This window comes from Oreochromis aureus, linkage group 20 (assembly GCF_013358895.1).
Source record: "Oreochromis aureus strain Israel breed Guangdong linkage group 20, ZZ_aureus, whole genome shotgun sequence".
In the NCBI taxonomy this organism is placed as follows: Eukaryota; Metazoa; Chordata; class Actinopteri; order Cichliformes; family Cichlidae; genus Oreochromis; species Oreochromis aureus.
Window position 1 is genome coordinate 26,689,570 of NC_052961.1, and position 15,378 is coordinate 26,704,947.

Here is a 15,378-nt window from a genome sequence, read left to right on the forward strand (position 1 = left end):
AAGGAAAAAAAAGGAGCATGCCTCAAGGTCCAGGGTAAAAGGCATGGTCATGACATGTATATTGCACAGGAATAGTCAGCACACTGGAGATAATGAATAAACTCAGAGTGAGATGCATACAAAGGCAAAGATGTTTAATGTTGGGTTGACGCATCTCTTTTCACAGTATTCATCAGTGAAGGCTTTAAACTCCTTCCCCCGTTTGTCTGACTTTGCAGAAGTGAAATGTGACGCCGCACTTGGGCATCTGAAATTGAGCTTCTCTCTACAGCTTTCCTAATTTAATCTGTTACACTACTATTTGTGCCACATTTTAAGTGTACAACTGAGTCCAAGCCTATAGAAATCCTGGAGTGTCTTGCGAACAAGCTCTGACAGACTATAACCTGACTCTAAGGCTCTATCGGCCTCTTTCATAGTGTGAGTAAATATGATTTATGGCCATGAAGTCCAGATTGTAGACGTTACCACAGTGATTTTGTTTCCTCTTCACAAGGCTGAAGCAGCATTTGCCTGAATAAAAATATGACTAACAGCAGTTAAAAAATAATACAGCATGCAACGAGTACTAGAGGTACGCTAAAAGGCCTCCTCCACAGTAGTTAGACTAAAGCCAAGTTTATAATTTTGGCCCAACTTAGGAAAAATCTGTACTTAATATATATCTCAAGTGAAAAAAGAAAAAAAACTTCAGTAATGAATGAAACCATTTCAGTGTTACAGTAGATAAATACTAAGTCCTTCACCTGCCATCTATTTATTGGGGGTGATTTTGTCAAGTCCTGGCCAGGCTGGGATGTAGTAACGAGGCAAAGTGCCTTCCATCAGCCTTTCCATCCACAACCCGAGGCGGTCCAGTTTGTGGTGGATCTGCAGGGTGGATATGCTGCGAGCTCGGTTGGATTTACGTGGTGGGTGGTCATCGCGGGAACTGGACCTCGACCTCCCGCAAGAGGCGGCTCCTTCATCCTCGGACGACTTGCTGTCGAGGTCTTCCCCGGTGTAGACGGGCTTAAACAGACACAGGTACTTTTTATGACCGTTAAGTGCCAGCACGTAGCCGGTGTAGTCCATCTTGCGGTTTGCCCCTTCGTCGTCGTCGGCATCGATCTGCATGGCGTCTTGGGTGTACTCCAGCAGTGTGTTCATCCACTCGCTGTGCTTGTCAAGATTCAGGAAGGAGAAATGTAGTGTCAGGCTCCTAGGAGAGTACAAACAAGATTTAGAAATATGATAAACACACAAAAGAAACTCACACGTACACTGGATTTAAATTACTCCAGAGTGAATGCTTGTTTTACCCAGTGAAAGAATAGACCTCCTTGGCAAACTTGCTAAGGAGGATGTTCTTGGAGGCATCAGTGAGCACTAGCACTATGTTCATGTGTCCTGGCCTCAGCTTCACCAGGTTGCTCAGGTAGGTGATATCTGTCAACTCAGTCACTTCCACAAAATTCTTCTTGGGAGGCCGACTAAAGAAAAAACACAGCTGAAAAACATTTTTCGTGCATTTCACTTCCACAAGCAACAGAGGTAAAATTATAGTCTTGCCTTGATGTACTACTGCTCCCCGATGACCCATTTTCTGCTTTTGTTCCATCTTTCGCCTTTGGTTTTGTCTGCTTATCGTCACTCGAGTCACTGAAAAAACACGGAGAGAAATTCCAAAAGGCATGAACAGGAATGGCAGAGATTCACAGCATTGCTGCTTTACCCCCCACCCCTCCCTTTCGGTTTCTTTGTACTGTTGAAATTACAGAAACAAAAAATGTGTACAATAAATCAGCCAACCTGAAGGCCTGAATGACCACGGTCCCAAACAAGATGAACAAGGCAGAGAAGATGAGGGACAGAAGGGGCATCATCTCACGCCTGCAAGTCATCAATGAGACACAGTGTATTTACATCGCTAATGTGTACTCCTCCATATCAGAAAGAGAAAGCACGGGGTGTACTGTTTGCAAATTAAATACTGCCGTAGTAGCAGTTCAAAACTTCAACAACTTCTGTTCATGAAAAATAAAGTTTGCTCTACTTACCAGTTGTTATGCAGAATATCATCAGTGACTTCAGAGAGGTAATCGTAAGATGCATAGATCCATCGGATTACAAACATCTACAGAGCAAAAGCATTAACAGGGCTTGGTAGGACTGGTGGTTGGTAAACACAGGAATCTTTGCAGATTTCAGGTTTCAGACTTTAAATTGTAAATGAAAGATGAACGTAGTCAAGGTATCATCTGTTCGCTACCTTCTGAAAACCTAGGAAATTACACTCTCATATCATAGCCACGTGTGAAAATATATCCCGTTTAAACTTGTGTTTTTCACAGAATGTTATTTACAAACATCATGCTTTTTAAAAAAATGCTTGAAACTGAAAATCTAGAACACAAACTCATGAGGGAAGTATTTACTGATCTCATGAATTAAGTTAGAAGTATTGTTGTTTTCTCAAAGGCTTCAATAGAATAAGACTTCCAATCAGTCGCCCCCTGCTGGTCATTAAAAAGACTGCAGTTTTCAGGCATTTCTGCACTGGTTTCACTTTTCAAGCGTAGAGGCTACATCCATCTTTAGATACAATCTATGACTGACACCCATGATATCCACTCAAAGAGAACATACAGAGGCAAACTCATTGTTGAGTTCAGGCAGCATGGCGTCATGGATGAGAATGGATGGGTCCTTCTGAAGTCGCTCCAGCTCCTCTTGAAGACACTGCTTGTCTTCTTCACTGCCATTCCAGGCGGTAACTGGCTTGAAAAATGCTTTTCCTGCAGCATTACGTCGCTCAAGGATAACCACCTGAACACACACCCCAACACATCCAAAGAAGATGGGGGATGAGAACCCAAGAAAAGAATTTATAAAAGGTATAGACTGACAACAGGACACTACACTCTCAATACAATATATGACACTCTACCTGTGGTTGCGACTGCACAGTGTCCTTGTTTTGTGTGAGGATGTCACAAAGCGGTTGCTGTAGCCGTTGGTAGACATAGGCAAACCTCACAACTTCCCTGGTGTTGGCAGAAGCAAATGAGAGAAACGCCTGATTCCCAAAGGAAAAGATCTCTTCATCACCCGTGATCAGCAGGACACAATATCTGAAAGGAGGAGAGACGTTACCGTGAATGACAAAAATATGATTTTACAACAAAACCGGTGAACTTGCTTAGAGTCATCAGGAGTAAACAGATGTGTTCCTACTTCCTGCGTCTATGAAACTGTTTGACAGGACAGAGCTCATCAAAGAGCTTCTGATTGACCAGCCGTGGCGCGAGGAGAAACTTGTTGTTTGACATAAACTCGTCAATAATTTGCTTTTTCATTCCTTTTGCCTGTAGAGATGGAAAAAAAACAAAGAGTGAAGAGACATTTTAATCAAGTTTTTTGCATTAAGTTCACAGTGGTTTAAGAAAATAAATAAAGGGATTACTTTATTTTAGAGATGAGCAGATTGATCCTAAATGTTGATAGTATCAATACCAACAATGGTATTGGATGGATGCTAGCATAATATCCTCTAAATTCACTATATAGTGCACTGAATTGTGTTTTTTGGGTTAAAAGTACTGATATTGGTATTGGCTCCATAGCAAAAATCGGAGTATCACACAGCACTACTTTATTTTAAGGGTAGATATTGGTTTAATTTACCTGTATAATGTCAGCTGGCTTGTCAATGTTCTCTTTGAAAACGAGCATGGTCGGAGCATAAGTGTTAATATTAAACTGTTTTTGCAGATTAGCAGTCTCTGAAAGGCCCTGGTCCACATAGCCAAACTGCAAGTAGTCCTTATAAGCAAAAGCTGCCAGCTGTGTAGACACAAAGATAAGTGATTGGTATGTTGATGCACTTCAGTTCCATGTAGCATAAAAATGAGCAAACACTTACTTTATATAGCAGAGGAACAGCAGGCACTTGGTCGAACAGAAGCACGTGAGGCTTGTTGAGCTCGTGCCAGCTGTTCAAGAACTGCAGGTCATTCTTGTCAGTTACCTGTAGTTTAGAAAACAAATCCTTTTTAATAAATGTAGTCTAAAAATCCCTCACGATGCAATGATGTTTTTTGTTTTCATTTTTGCAAGACCTGCAGACATTTACCCGCTCCACAAGTCTCTGAGGAAGCAGATCTTCTACAAATTGCCTCAGGTGCTCCTTCGCAACAGCATAATGGAAAAATGTCACTTTGCCATTGATGACTCCGAGTATCGATGGAGTACGGTGAGCACCGAGGTGATTGGCTAACCGTCTCTCATAGCCTACATCCACCACACCTACTCCAACACCTGCACAAACAGGATATCAAGAAAACACACATCATTACTCACTCTATACATTTACACAGCAGATGCATGTAAATGGATGATTTATAGGTTCACTCCAAACCTAAGCTCTCCATCTCTTGCACCACCTCCTTCCAGACGGGCTCAATATGGATGCAGCTGAAGCACCAGTCGGAGGTGATCTTTATCAGGTACGGTCTCTTGTAGCTGTCGGGCACCACATCATTAACGTACTGATTAAAGTGTAATGTGTACTTGCTGTCAGCAAAGTCTCTGTGATTCTTGCTGTTAAAGGGAAAGTTGAAAAAGGACTCGTCAAAGTAAAAGCTATCGTGGCGATGGCCATAGTGAGCGTTGCCATATGGCTGAGTATCATCCATCTGCCCGTAACGATCGTAATTGGCACGTTTTTCCTCATTGGACAGGATCTGGATTAGATCGGTAGAACAAATATAAATACATTATTAGCTTTTACTGACTCACACCACCTAATACAGGCATCCAAGTTTTACTTCAATGCAGATGAGGACAAAAATATTAGCACCCCTGGACGAGAATGTTTCCAGACATTTCAGTTTGTATTTTGGATGCTTACAATATTTTACTTTACACACAGAAAGAGTAAATTGCATGATAAGCCTCAGTTTTAACTTGATTTTACAAGCTTTGAGCATCACAAAGTTAAAGCACATCATTGCACAGCAGTGGTTTGTGCTATGACTCAATAAAAAGGTTAGTTCTTCAGAAGGGTAATAATATTGACCCTGGTAATCTTTGCTTGTTTGTTTTATGAAGTCATTCCAATCTTATGTGCATTAGGAAATAATTTATGTTTTCTTAAGAAAACTAGTATTTTTAGAAATGCCATGTTGATAATCTCTTGCTTGAGAAAATGTTGACAAAACCTGGGAATCATTTGTCCTCATCTGTATATGTAACACATCAATAATACTATTTATAAAACCAACTAACCTCATAAGATTTAGTAATCTTTATAAACATGTCCTCAGCACCCGGATCTTTGTTTTTGTCAGGATGCCTAGAGAAGATCAGTTCTATTAGCTCAGAGCACAATGAGGTTTAAAACCTGAAGCCTGAAGTGTCGTGAGGAAATACCATTCTTTAGCAAGACGCTTGTAGACCTTCTTGATCTCTGCCTGGCTTGCCCTCTTCGTTACTCCCAATATTTTGTATGGGTCCATCTCAGGCTCAGCGTAGACAAGTCCCGCCAGCAGCACATGGAGGACCGCCACAATGGCCAGTGGCAGAGACAGCTTTGACCGTGCCATCACAGTTACCTTCAACACATCAGAGGAGCGATCACCATTCATTTAAAGTGGGCAAAAAATGTTCAGGACCTATATTTTAGATGGCTTGCAAATCCGAGAAACCTTTCCCTCCATTAGCTTTCTGGTGATGGGAAACAGTGAAGGCAGGCACGATATGCTAAAAACAGTATTACAGCATGCTAACAACAGCACCCAAGCAAGCTAGGCGATATACGGCAGCTGAAAATCATATATAATTATGGTGTCATGTTACAGGGCCGTGACAGTAACGGTGTTCCTCGAGGATAAACCCTTAGTGTTAGTGGCGTTGCTACAGCGGTTGTCTCAACGCCACATCTGCACGTTTATAGTCACCTGAAGCAGATGCAGTCAGCCGGTACAACGCCACATAGTGGGGGAAGGTTTTGCCCCCTTATTAATGCCTCTTCTTGCTCAACGCTGATTCGAAGCGACAGCGAAATATAAAGGGTGTGTTCAGCAGCATCCCACAGATCCTCCAGGGCAAGCCGATAACCTGCTGCTGCTGCTGCGAAGCTGGAGCGAGAGTAGAAAAAGGGGGTGGAGTCCGGTGTCGAAAGTCATTTCGGGAAATTGAGTGTTTTGTCGACAGGCTACGTTTCTTTTTAGTTGTGCGTTTGGTTTAATGCTCGTCGTACCGCGATTTTAGCTTCAGCTGGCTATCGGTCGCTACCCGCGCGGAAACGAACGCGGGGTGTTAAATCTAACACACCCTCCCTTTTTTCTTCATCCGCCTTAAGTAGACCAATCACAGGCAACGCTGATGTAAACAAGGAAATAGCTTGTGAAACCGACAAGAAAATACGAACTGTAACGACACTCCTACAACAAAGTACCCGTTTCACTTTTACGAAGAAGTAGATCATTGTGCTCCTTTGACGACATAGATTTAACCGTGATCGAAAACGAAATAACAAATTTTTAGTTACAGATTTTTTTTTCTCTATCACGTTAGCATTAAATGGACAATGGATGAAACACACAAGAAGATTCTTCAGCGGAACAGGGTTAACCTGGTGACAGACTTGGATCCATCAAAACTCTATGATGGCCTTCTGGAAAAAGGAGTTTTCACCCAGGACATGATCGATGAGATACAGGTCGGTCATGGCACTGTGGTTTTCTCTTCCTTTTTTTCTTTCTTTTTTTTTTTGACCCGGGGCGGGTATAAAAAATTCATAATTGTACTCAATTAAGACTGTCTCCTATTATCAGAGGGCTGGGACCAGACGAGACCAGGCCAGGCAGTTAGTCCGGGACCTGGAAACCCGTGGGAGTCGGGCTTTCCCCTTATTTCTGGAGTGCCTTCAGGAGACTGGACAGGAGAGTTTGGCAGAGCTCCTACAGAATGGAGCTCCAGCTGTTACCCTGCAGCCTGCAACACCCACTAAAATTGTCCGCCCTATAATCCAGCCTCTTCCATTCAGTAAGTGTATTTCATTATGGAATATTTAATGTGAGAGTCTTTAGAGCCAGACACTTTCAGATGATAAGAATTTGACTCATCTGTGTGTTCTTTGTTTCTTTAACAACCTCTCCAGTTGATGGTGACAATCCAAGTAAAGATGTTGTAAAGCCAAGTATCTCTCCTATTCCTAGTAAGCTATGCGATCCATTTAAATAACAGTCTTGTAAGTTTATTTGTGCTTAATGTCTATTAATGTGTGTGCCACAGCGCCTGGCGGGGGGCAGTTAAGACCAGGACCAGGCAGAATAAGACGTGACAGCCTTCAGGTAAGCACCATTTCCGTGCTGCACACTTACGTGTTTATGTGACGGCCCTTTCTCTGTTTTCTTTTTACTCTGCGCGTCTCTGTGCCTTAGAGCTATAAAATGGACGCAAGCCCATGTGGTCATTGCCTCATCATAAACAACATGGAGTTTGAACCTCACAGCATGCTGAAAAATCGCAAGGGCTCCAACATAGACTGTGAAAAGCTGGAGAGACGATTCAAGACACTCAACTTTGTTGTGGAAGTGAAGACGAACCTGAGACAAAAAGTAAGAATCGGGTCTTCTGCCTCTGTGTGTGTTGAAGGGTATTAAAGATTGCAGGCCTAACGGTTAACTCCACATTTCAGCAAATCAAACATGAGCTGTTGACTTTGTCCAAGAAGGATCATTCCCAGTATGACTGCTGCGTGGTCATCATGTTGTCCCATGGCACTGAGGTAAGATGTGCTGAGCTGATTGTGATGTTGTTTACAGTTCATTAAAAAAAAACATTGCATCCCTTCAGAATAATCAGCTGGAATACTCTGGAAATACACAGGATTTAATATTTTTACAGTTAACGTTTTAATATTTAACTGGCAAATGTCATTATTCCAGCAAGGCAATTTTCTGAGATCTACATCTGACTGGACTGACATGTAAGACGATTTTTGCTAACATTTCTGTCCTTAGGTGAATCACAACCGCTTCCCTGGTGCCGTGTACGGTGTGGATGGACAGTACGTACCAGTGCAGATTATCACAAACTACCTCAATGGCCAGCATTGCCCGTCTTTGCAAGGCAAACCTAAACTGTTCTTCATCCAGGCCTGTGGAGGAGGTAGCTGTCACAGAACGCACGGTTTAAAAATTCATAGGAACAAGTGAGGTGTAAAAATGAGCTTGTGTTTGTCCCCAAGATGAGAGAGACATGGGCTTCGAGGTGTCCCCCGATGAGGTCGAACCATCCTCTGGTGGAATGGATGACCAGACGGACGCTATTCCGATGTCATCCAGCAGCGACTCCCTGAGCATGTCTGATGAACCGGACGCCAGACCCAGCCTGCCCACTCCGAGTGACATCCTGGTGTCCTACTCTACTTTCCCAGGTGCGTGGGGTTTTTTTTCTTTTAAACAAAAACAGCCTTTCAGATCTATGTGTCCTTAATACCTTTTTGGCCATGTGACCAATACAGGTTATGTTTCTTGGCGAGAGACTCAGGCGGGCTCGTGGTACGTCCAGACACTGGACTATATACTTGAGGAAAACGCTGCCACTGATGACTTGGTCACAATGTTGATGATGGTGAGCTTCTCTTAATATATCAGCAAAAATAACTGAGGACTTTAAGAGCTATTGGCTTTAGACACAGTGATGTCTGATTATTGACTCTTCCTGTTTTAGGTTAACAATGAAGTCTCCCAAAACTCTGCAAAAGGGCTCTACAAACAAATGCCTGGTTCCTTTAACTTCCTCCGCAAACTCCTCTACTTTCAAACCCAAACATAATGGATCAAGTGCGGTAGTCTGTGTCAGTTCCACATTTCACAGCACTGTAACTTCTTTTTCAGCACAGTTACAGTGTGTGTGATTTCTGACTCTGCTGTGAATCTGCTTTAACTGAATGGATCACGTCTTGTATTTTTAATATCTCTCTGTGTTTTCTAAGGGCTGATGGTTTCTAAATGAGCTTTTTAAAATACAGAACTATTACTGTGAAAATGTTATTCAGGTTATTTTTGTTTCACACATACAGCAGCTGACCGAGGAAAGATAATCCATGCACTCTGCGAACCTTTAATCTTCTTACGTGCATCAGCCAATAATGTTTAATTTATACTCTCCATTGTTTTTGCTCTTTCTCCTGTTCTGTCCGTTTATGCACTGATCATGTATAAAATGCTGTTTTGTTCATGCTGGGATAACTTTCCATGAACTAGATATGAGTCACACATCAGACTCAAATAAAAGGAGGAGTGAGATTCTTGTGTGTTCTTTTCTTTCTGTCTGTAGTAAAAGTTTACATTATTAATTATTGTCTTCATCCTGGCATTGTTCCCGCTGGTGCAGGGTCCGCTCTTCGGCAAAGGTACATTATTAATTATTGTAATAATTATAAAAGATTACAAGTATTATATGAAATCTCCACTGAGAGTGGAAGCATTCACTGCTCTTTGTTTGGTCTGGTGTGCTTATGTAGGAATTAGAAAGTGTTGACTTCAACAAATTTGAAGTACTGAATCCTCTTTTAAACATTAAATAATAATTAAGCATAAAATCTTGCCTTTTTTGCCTTTTTAAGTTTTTTATTGACAGATACAGTCAAGAAATGACAGGAACGCAGAGTGAGAGAGAGGGAGACATGCGGCAAAGGGCCGTGGGTCGGACTCGAACCCAGGCTGGCCACGCTCAGCCACAGAAATATCTAAAGTTGTAAATGCCTTTTAGAAAAAAAAAAAAAAAAGGATTTTGTTAAGTGGTGTAAATCAACTATACATTTGTAAGTATTTGAACTGATTAGAAGTCTCATGGTCCCACCTACTTTTATCACAAGTTCTGCAGGTAGCTCAACATTTTTGACCAGATTCTGAGTGTGACAGTGTGTTGAGAGTGTATTAAAGAATAAAAAAAACACATTTAATAGAGAATGTGGCCACAGTGACTGCAGATGTGTTTGGGATAGAACAAATACAACTTCTTCAAGATGGGAAATTAATAGCAACAGTAAAGCATAAGACATCCACCAAAAACGTCTCAAAAAGAAAAAATCGTTACATCTCAGTTTTGAATATCATTAAACTGTTTGCAGGGATTTGAAACAGACAATACATACAAGAACGTCACACAAGACTCATCAAAACTCTCAGGAAGCCAGTGTCAGACACTTGAGGGCAATTTGGCTGTGTGAAACTGCAAGCCAAGATTTTAAGTTCTGCAAAATAGGGTAGCTTCGAAGGCTGAGGGTTTTCCTACAAAATGAAAGTGTGATAGTCGCAGTAGTACGGTAACAATAAAAATAACTAAGATTTGAAAGTGTAGTGCTCAGAAAGGATGATCAGATGCTTGCATGTCCAAATTGTTCCCACTGGAAGTACCTTTCATGGCTTCACACAGCTGAAAAAGTAATTAAAGAACTCAACACACCTTTCTCTTTTTTTCCCCTTTTTTTGTAACATACTTTTGGTTTTGCGTGTGCAACATAAATTACAGTATGTAGGTCTGGTCCAAATATAAGAATAAAATGTTTACTTATTAGTTTTTACTACAATATCCAGGACTTGGCGTTTGCATCTCAGTTTACCTTCTAAGAGATTTATTCCCTCCAAAGCCACCAGGGGTCTCCAAACAATTAGAAAAGGAACACCTTTCAAACTAATTGTCTGTAATTCAGTAAACAATAAATACGCCAAATAAAATCCCTTTGTAACATAATGTTAACTGCAATAATTTAAAGTGAGTTTCCGGTTGTTCGACATCTCAGCAGGTTATTGCGGATAAAATTCCTTCAGCACGTCCACCAAAATTTAGCCTTTTGGGAAATTCTGTAATAATTGAGCCATTGTGTTCCCTCTCGTTTGCTGGCATCTTGAAGGTGAGCCAAATATCTTTTGCAGTAGAGTCAAAGTAGAGCTCAAATTAAAATATATTTCTATCAGCTGCTCTTATTTGGCTCAGATTTCCAGAGTATTCAAAACCGTGATTGTTTGCGACACACAGCTCACAGCTTTGGACAATATTCGTTTTTTATTTAATATATAGGGCAGCGTGAAATGGCCTTAGAAACTGAACAGGTAGGCAGAAAAACGAAAACAGGACAGGAAAGAGCGCACTGTTTGCCAAAGGCCGGTTTTGCAATTAAATAAATGTATTTCCTTTCCAGATAAAAAATAGTTTTTGCCGATCCTGCTTGATAGACAGACATGCGCAGTAACGGCCTAACTTCTGCTTATGGAAAAGAAACACGAAAACCCGACTGTAAACGTTTATACACAATATAGTAGGTGTAGGTTATTTTTTCTCATGCATCATCACTGAATTCATTAATTTCAACAAATAAATATGATTGTGTAGGATTGCTTAAGGACTCCTGTGTCGGCACAGTACCTGGAGAATACGTATAACTGTCAATGTATAACCTTAATTCAGATTTAGGTCACTTTATATTGAGTCCTAATCATAGATCCCTTGGTCTGTCATGTGCAGGGCTTTCAAACATAAGCCTCAAAGATTCCTGTCTGACAGATTGGATGGCACTGGAAAATGTGAAGGAGGGCAAAGACTACTATATGTATTTTTTTATAACTGCATTTTCATAAGTTTTATCAGCTTTTCCTCCTGGTAAGAACAAACTCCCACAAAACTACACAAAAGGACATTTTGTGTGAATTAACAAAAGATACCACAGCTTTTTATGTAATTTTCCACATTTTTTCATATTTGCTGACATGATTGTTTTCATTTGCTACATTTCTTTATCATGCAGAAAAATATAAACGCAATAAAAATTCTAGTAGTTATATGAAGTCAAATATGTTAAATTAACAGCATGTGCTGTGTTGTAACTAAGTAAAGTAAGCAAACATAATCTTTATTAATCCTATCAAATTACAGTATCACTTCCTGGTACAGTTTCGCTGCAGTAATTCAAGATGTGCGGTAAATCTGGGTCTTTAAGAAGGGCGAGACAGGAATACAGTAACAGGTGTTACTGCAGGAAGTTCACTAAAAAAATAAACTGTAACCACTCAAAGAGCTATCTGAAATTATTATGACTACTTAATGTCAAAGATGCTTCATCAGCAAATGCTGTTTCAAGTTGCAAACAGAAACAGACAAATTTGTCCTGACATATCCATCTGAGCAGGTGTGAGAAAATCAGAAAGTGTTCAAAGGCATAGATTAAAACGTGTAAATAGGAGTACTGGGACTAAAAACATGCTGTATATTTTGTTTGATTTAAAATCCACTTTAGTAGTGTAGAGAGGCAAAATGTGTCAGACAAATTATGGCCCTAATTACAAAGCGCTTTTCTACTCTGAGCACTCAAATTGCTTTTTACAAGCGTCATTCACCTATTTACACATGTTATCCTGAAGTTCCAGCTCATTTACCTTTTACAAATTTACACAGCCACCTCTTAAAAACCTAAACTCTTGTGCAAACATATCACACAAAAAAAGTGTGTCACCAAGCCATAACCCTGAAATCTAACCACACCTGAAGGGGAATGGACACTCCTTACAGGAAACAACTGTAATACATATGTTGGGAACAGATTAATTTTCAAGAGTAATGAATGAGCCCTTTGTTGGGCTTGAAAACAAAAACCACTTTGATTTTGTGAAATTCTTACCATCATCATCATTGCAGTCCAAAGACAACAAGTCATTGTCCATTGCCTTTGATGCACTTGAACAACAATGCGAGTTGGTCACATGTTCACGTTTTTCACCAGGAGGTAAGAGCCAGTAGTTGTGCAAGGTCAAGCTCTTGTTCAATTCTTGACCCAGCAGGATAAATACCAGCGTAACCATCCCAGCCACTATCAGTTCTACAAGCCTCTCGAGACTGGAGCTTCTACAACCATGCTCTGCTACAGACTCTGCACCACGCTGCGTGAGTATACAAGTGATAGACTGCCAGTGTGACAATTATGTGGGTTCATATCCAAATTAGGATGCATTGGAGGTAAATTTATCTATTTATTTTTAGATTTTAATCATTACAGAATAAACTACAGTGTTCGCTACCTATGGAGTAAAGAATGAGCGACGAATTGATTGATTTGAAACAGTTGTTACCAGTGTACAAACTTTACTTAATAAAATCTGCAGAAACTAATATTGTTGTTATGTCCTATATATTATCCAAAAATTATAAATAATGTATGCTTCTCTGTAATAATAGAGAAAGATTTCAAACTTTAAAAAGTGTCATTTTTACTTGTATAATAAAAATTGTCACTGATGGTTTTTTTTCAGTGCTTGTAACAGCTTGTTTGCTCACATCATCAGGTAAATATCTGATAGTGCAGCATTTATTCTCTATATACAGTAGAAACCTTTAACTTAAACTTTCATATGTATTACTTTAGTTGTTTCCACGGAGACAGCAGTGACCTGCGATGATGGAATCAATGTCCAGCACTTAAGCTGTGGTATGTGTAAAATATCCAAGTCTGTGTGTCAGCATCCACAACAAACAGCACATCTAGATTTTTAAAGCATAAATATTTTTCATCAACCAGCATTGTAGTTTTGCACATTAAACATTAGCTTAAATAACCCTGAAAATGTGAAGGTTATAACATGATAAAGATGTCAGGTCAAAAATACTGCCTTAGTAACATTTTTTCCAGAAATGTGTTAAAAGCTCATAAAGCTGTGAAAAGTGCTTTGCAGTTTTGGCTGAGCATATATTCTTGGCTTAAGGACAAAGCATACAGTATAGTTGTACTCGGGTGCAAAAAGACATTCCTTGGTGTTTAACAGATAATGGAGTGATCAGAGTGCAGGCAGCACTGTACGGACGTAGAGACCGTGAGACCTGCAGTGAGGGCAGGCCTCAGAATCAGCTTGACAATACAAAGTGCTCTCAAAGCGGCACCGTGGATATCCTTAAGACAAGGTATTATATTTTAGTGCTCACCTGCCAGTGAATCTTCGGGTATTTTTCTATATATTCTATGTTATATACACTACATACATAACACTCACTGTTATTCCTAAAGGTGTGATGGCAGGAAGGTGTGCGAGATAAACACAAATGTCGTTCGTACCTCGGATCCCTGCGTCGGCATCTTCAAATACCTGGAGACCAACTACACCTGCTTCCCAGCAAGTCAGTCACACGTCTGCATGAGTCTCCTAACCAGTCTGTGTGATGTGATTGATGTTTATTTTTGCTGTTTTTTTTGACAGTTCAAACAGTGACCTGTGAGGGCTCTTTGGCACATTTGTACTGTGGTAAGATTACGTTTTTTTGTATTTGTGTTGGACCAATGCGACGAACCCTACAAATGAGCTACTTTTCATTCTGCCTCTTTCCTCTGCTTTGGCATAGATGCTGGGCAGGTAATATTTGTCTACGGAGCGTACTACGGACGCCTTGACAAGACCACCTGCTCTTACAGGCGGCCTGACTCTCAGATTCAAAATGTGTACTGCTCAAACCCCACTCCCAAAGTCGCTGAGAGGTGAGTGAGTAAAGCGTAAACAAGTTCCCTTGTTCACTTTGGAAGGAAATAAGACAAAGAATGAACCACGAAGGTGGAGGTTTTATATATGAGGATAAAAAAAAGAAAACAATTCTAGATGTTGCCCAGATTTAGTAATGTATTCCATGGGATCAGTGACTCAATGGCCCATTTCAGTCATGCCATTCTACGTTTACAGGTGTAACGGGAAAAACAGCTGTACTGTCAGCGCCAGCAACTCTGTGTTTGGAGACCCCTGCGGTGGCACGTACAAGTACCTGGAGGTGTCTTACGTTTGTGATTGTAAGTACCTGTTTGGCTGTTTGCACTGACAGAGCTAATCCAGCCATACAGAGTTTTTGTGTTGGGGTGTGGAGAAATGCAAGATACACACAGAATATGCCAACAATCTTACCACACCTTTGTTTTCCACTCTTTTGCAGATCCTGTCACCATCACTCCATAAACTTCTCTGATATTAGTTTCATGTCACAAGCATTTACTTTACTTTCACAAATATAAGATTAAAATTTCTGTCTCATTCAAATTTTAAATAAGACACTTTGTTAATCTTGTGGTTTCTCACTGGGAAACATAATATTAGTCAACTCTGTTTGTACAATCTGCATAACACAATAAACATGGCAAATTTGCATACTATAAAAGCTTTGAGTCTTGTTTTATGTTGTGCTGCTGCACAGGAAATGATGCGGTTTATTTTTCCTGTTTGGGTTGTATTCAGCATGAGCAGCTGTAATCAAGAATGCCAATATCTACAATCAGAAATAAAGTTTATTAAAACCTACTTAGAAATTACTTACTTGTAAAGTTGTTTTTTTAAAGGAATTCTGAAAAAAGCCAATAAA

General features: G+C 40.3%; 3 protein-coding genes across 5 annotated transcripts; 2 read left to right on the top strand and 1 right to left on the bottom strand.

The window, feature by feature from the left end:
* Positions 1–119: 119 nt before the first annotated feature.
* dnajc16 (DnaJ (Hsp40) homolog, subfamily C, member 16) lies at positions 120–6,248 on the bottom strand. Its single transcript, XM_031755241.2, has 15 exons — positions 5,940–6,248; positions 5,413–5,594; positions 5,269–5,335; positions 4,400–4,724; positions 4,115–4,299; positions 3,905–4,009; positions 3,667–3,825; positions 3,217–3,347; positions 2,930–3,113; positions 2,629–2,808; positions 2,040–2,116; positions 1,792–1,872; positions 1,552–1,641; positions 1,302–1,472; positions 120–1,201 (listed from the first exon to the last, which is right to left on the bottom strand). Exons 2-15 carry the CDS (start codon positions 5,583–5,585, stop codon positions 754–756), a joined length of 2,376 nt encoding a protein of 791 aa, XP_031611101.2. The 5' UTR covers positions 5,586–5,594; positions 5,940–6,248; the 3' UTR covers positions 120–753.
* A 137-nt stretch (positions 6,249–6,385) lies between these two features.
* On the top strand, positions 6,386–9,299 carry casp9 (caspase 9, apoptosis-related cysteine peptidase). 2 transcript variants are annotated; one of them, XM_039604531.1, is made up of 10 exons: positions 6,386–6,703; positions 6,819–7,029; positions 7,145–7,201; positions 7,279–7,337; positions 7,428–7,604; positions 7,685–7,774; positions 8,010–8,157; positions 8,237–8,425; positions 8,513–8,622; positions 8,722–9,299. In XM_039604531.1, exons 1-10 carry the CDS (start codon positions 6,572–6,574, stop codon positions 8,824–8,826), a joined length of 1,278 nt encoding a protein of 425 aa, XP_039460465.1. In that variant the 5' UTR covers positions 6,386–6,571; the 3' UTR covers positions 8,827–9,299. The 2 variants fall into 2 exon arrangements, with proteins under 2 accessions (XP_039460465.1, XP_031611103.1); XM_031755243.1 differs by lacking the exon at positions 7,145–7,201.
* Positions 9,300–11,045: 1,746 nt separating this feature from the next.
* Positions 11,046–15,298, top strand: LOC116332327 (L-rhamnose-binding lectin SML-like). 2 transcript variants are annotated; one of them, XM_031755244.2, is made up of 10 exons: positions 11,046–11,108; positions 12,831–12,933; positions 13,299–13,331; positions 13,412–13,474; positions 13,809–13,944; positions 14,048–14,157; positions 14,238–14,282; positions 14,380–14,512; positions 14,712–14,815; positions 14,956–15,298. In XM_031755244.2, exons 1-10 carry the CDS (start codon positions 11,088–11,090, stop codon positions 14,976–14,978), a joined length of 771 nt encoding a protein of 256 aa, XP_031611104.2. In that variant the 5' UTR covers positions 11,046–11,087; the 3' UTR covers positions 14,979–15,298. The 2 variants fall into 2 exon arrangements, with proteins under 2 accessions (XP_031611104.2, XP_039460941.1); XM_039605007.1 differs by having other exon boundaries at positions 11,057–11,108; positions 12,828–12,933.
* Positions 15,299–15,378: the final 80 nt, after the last annotated feature.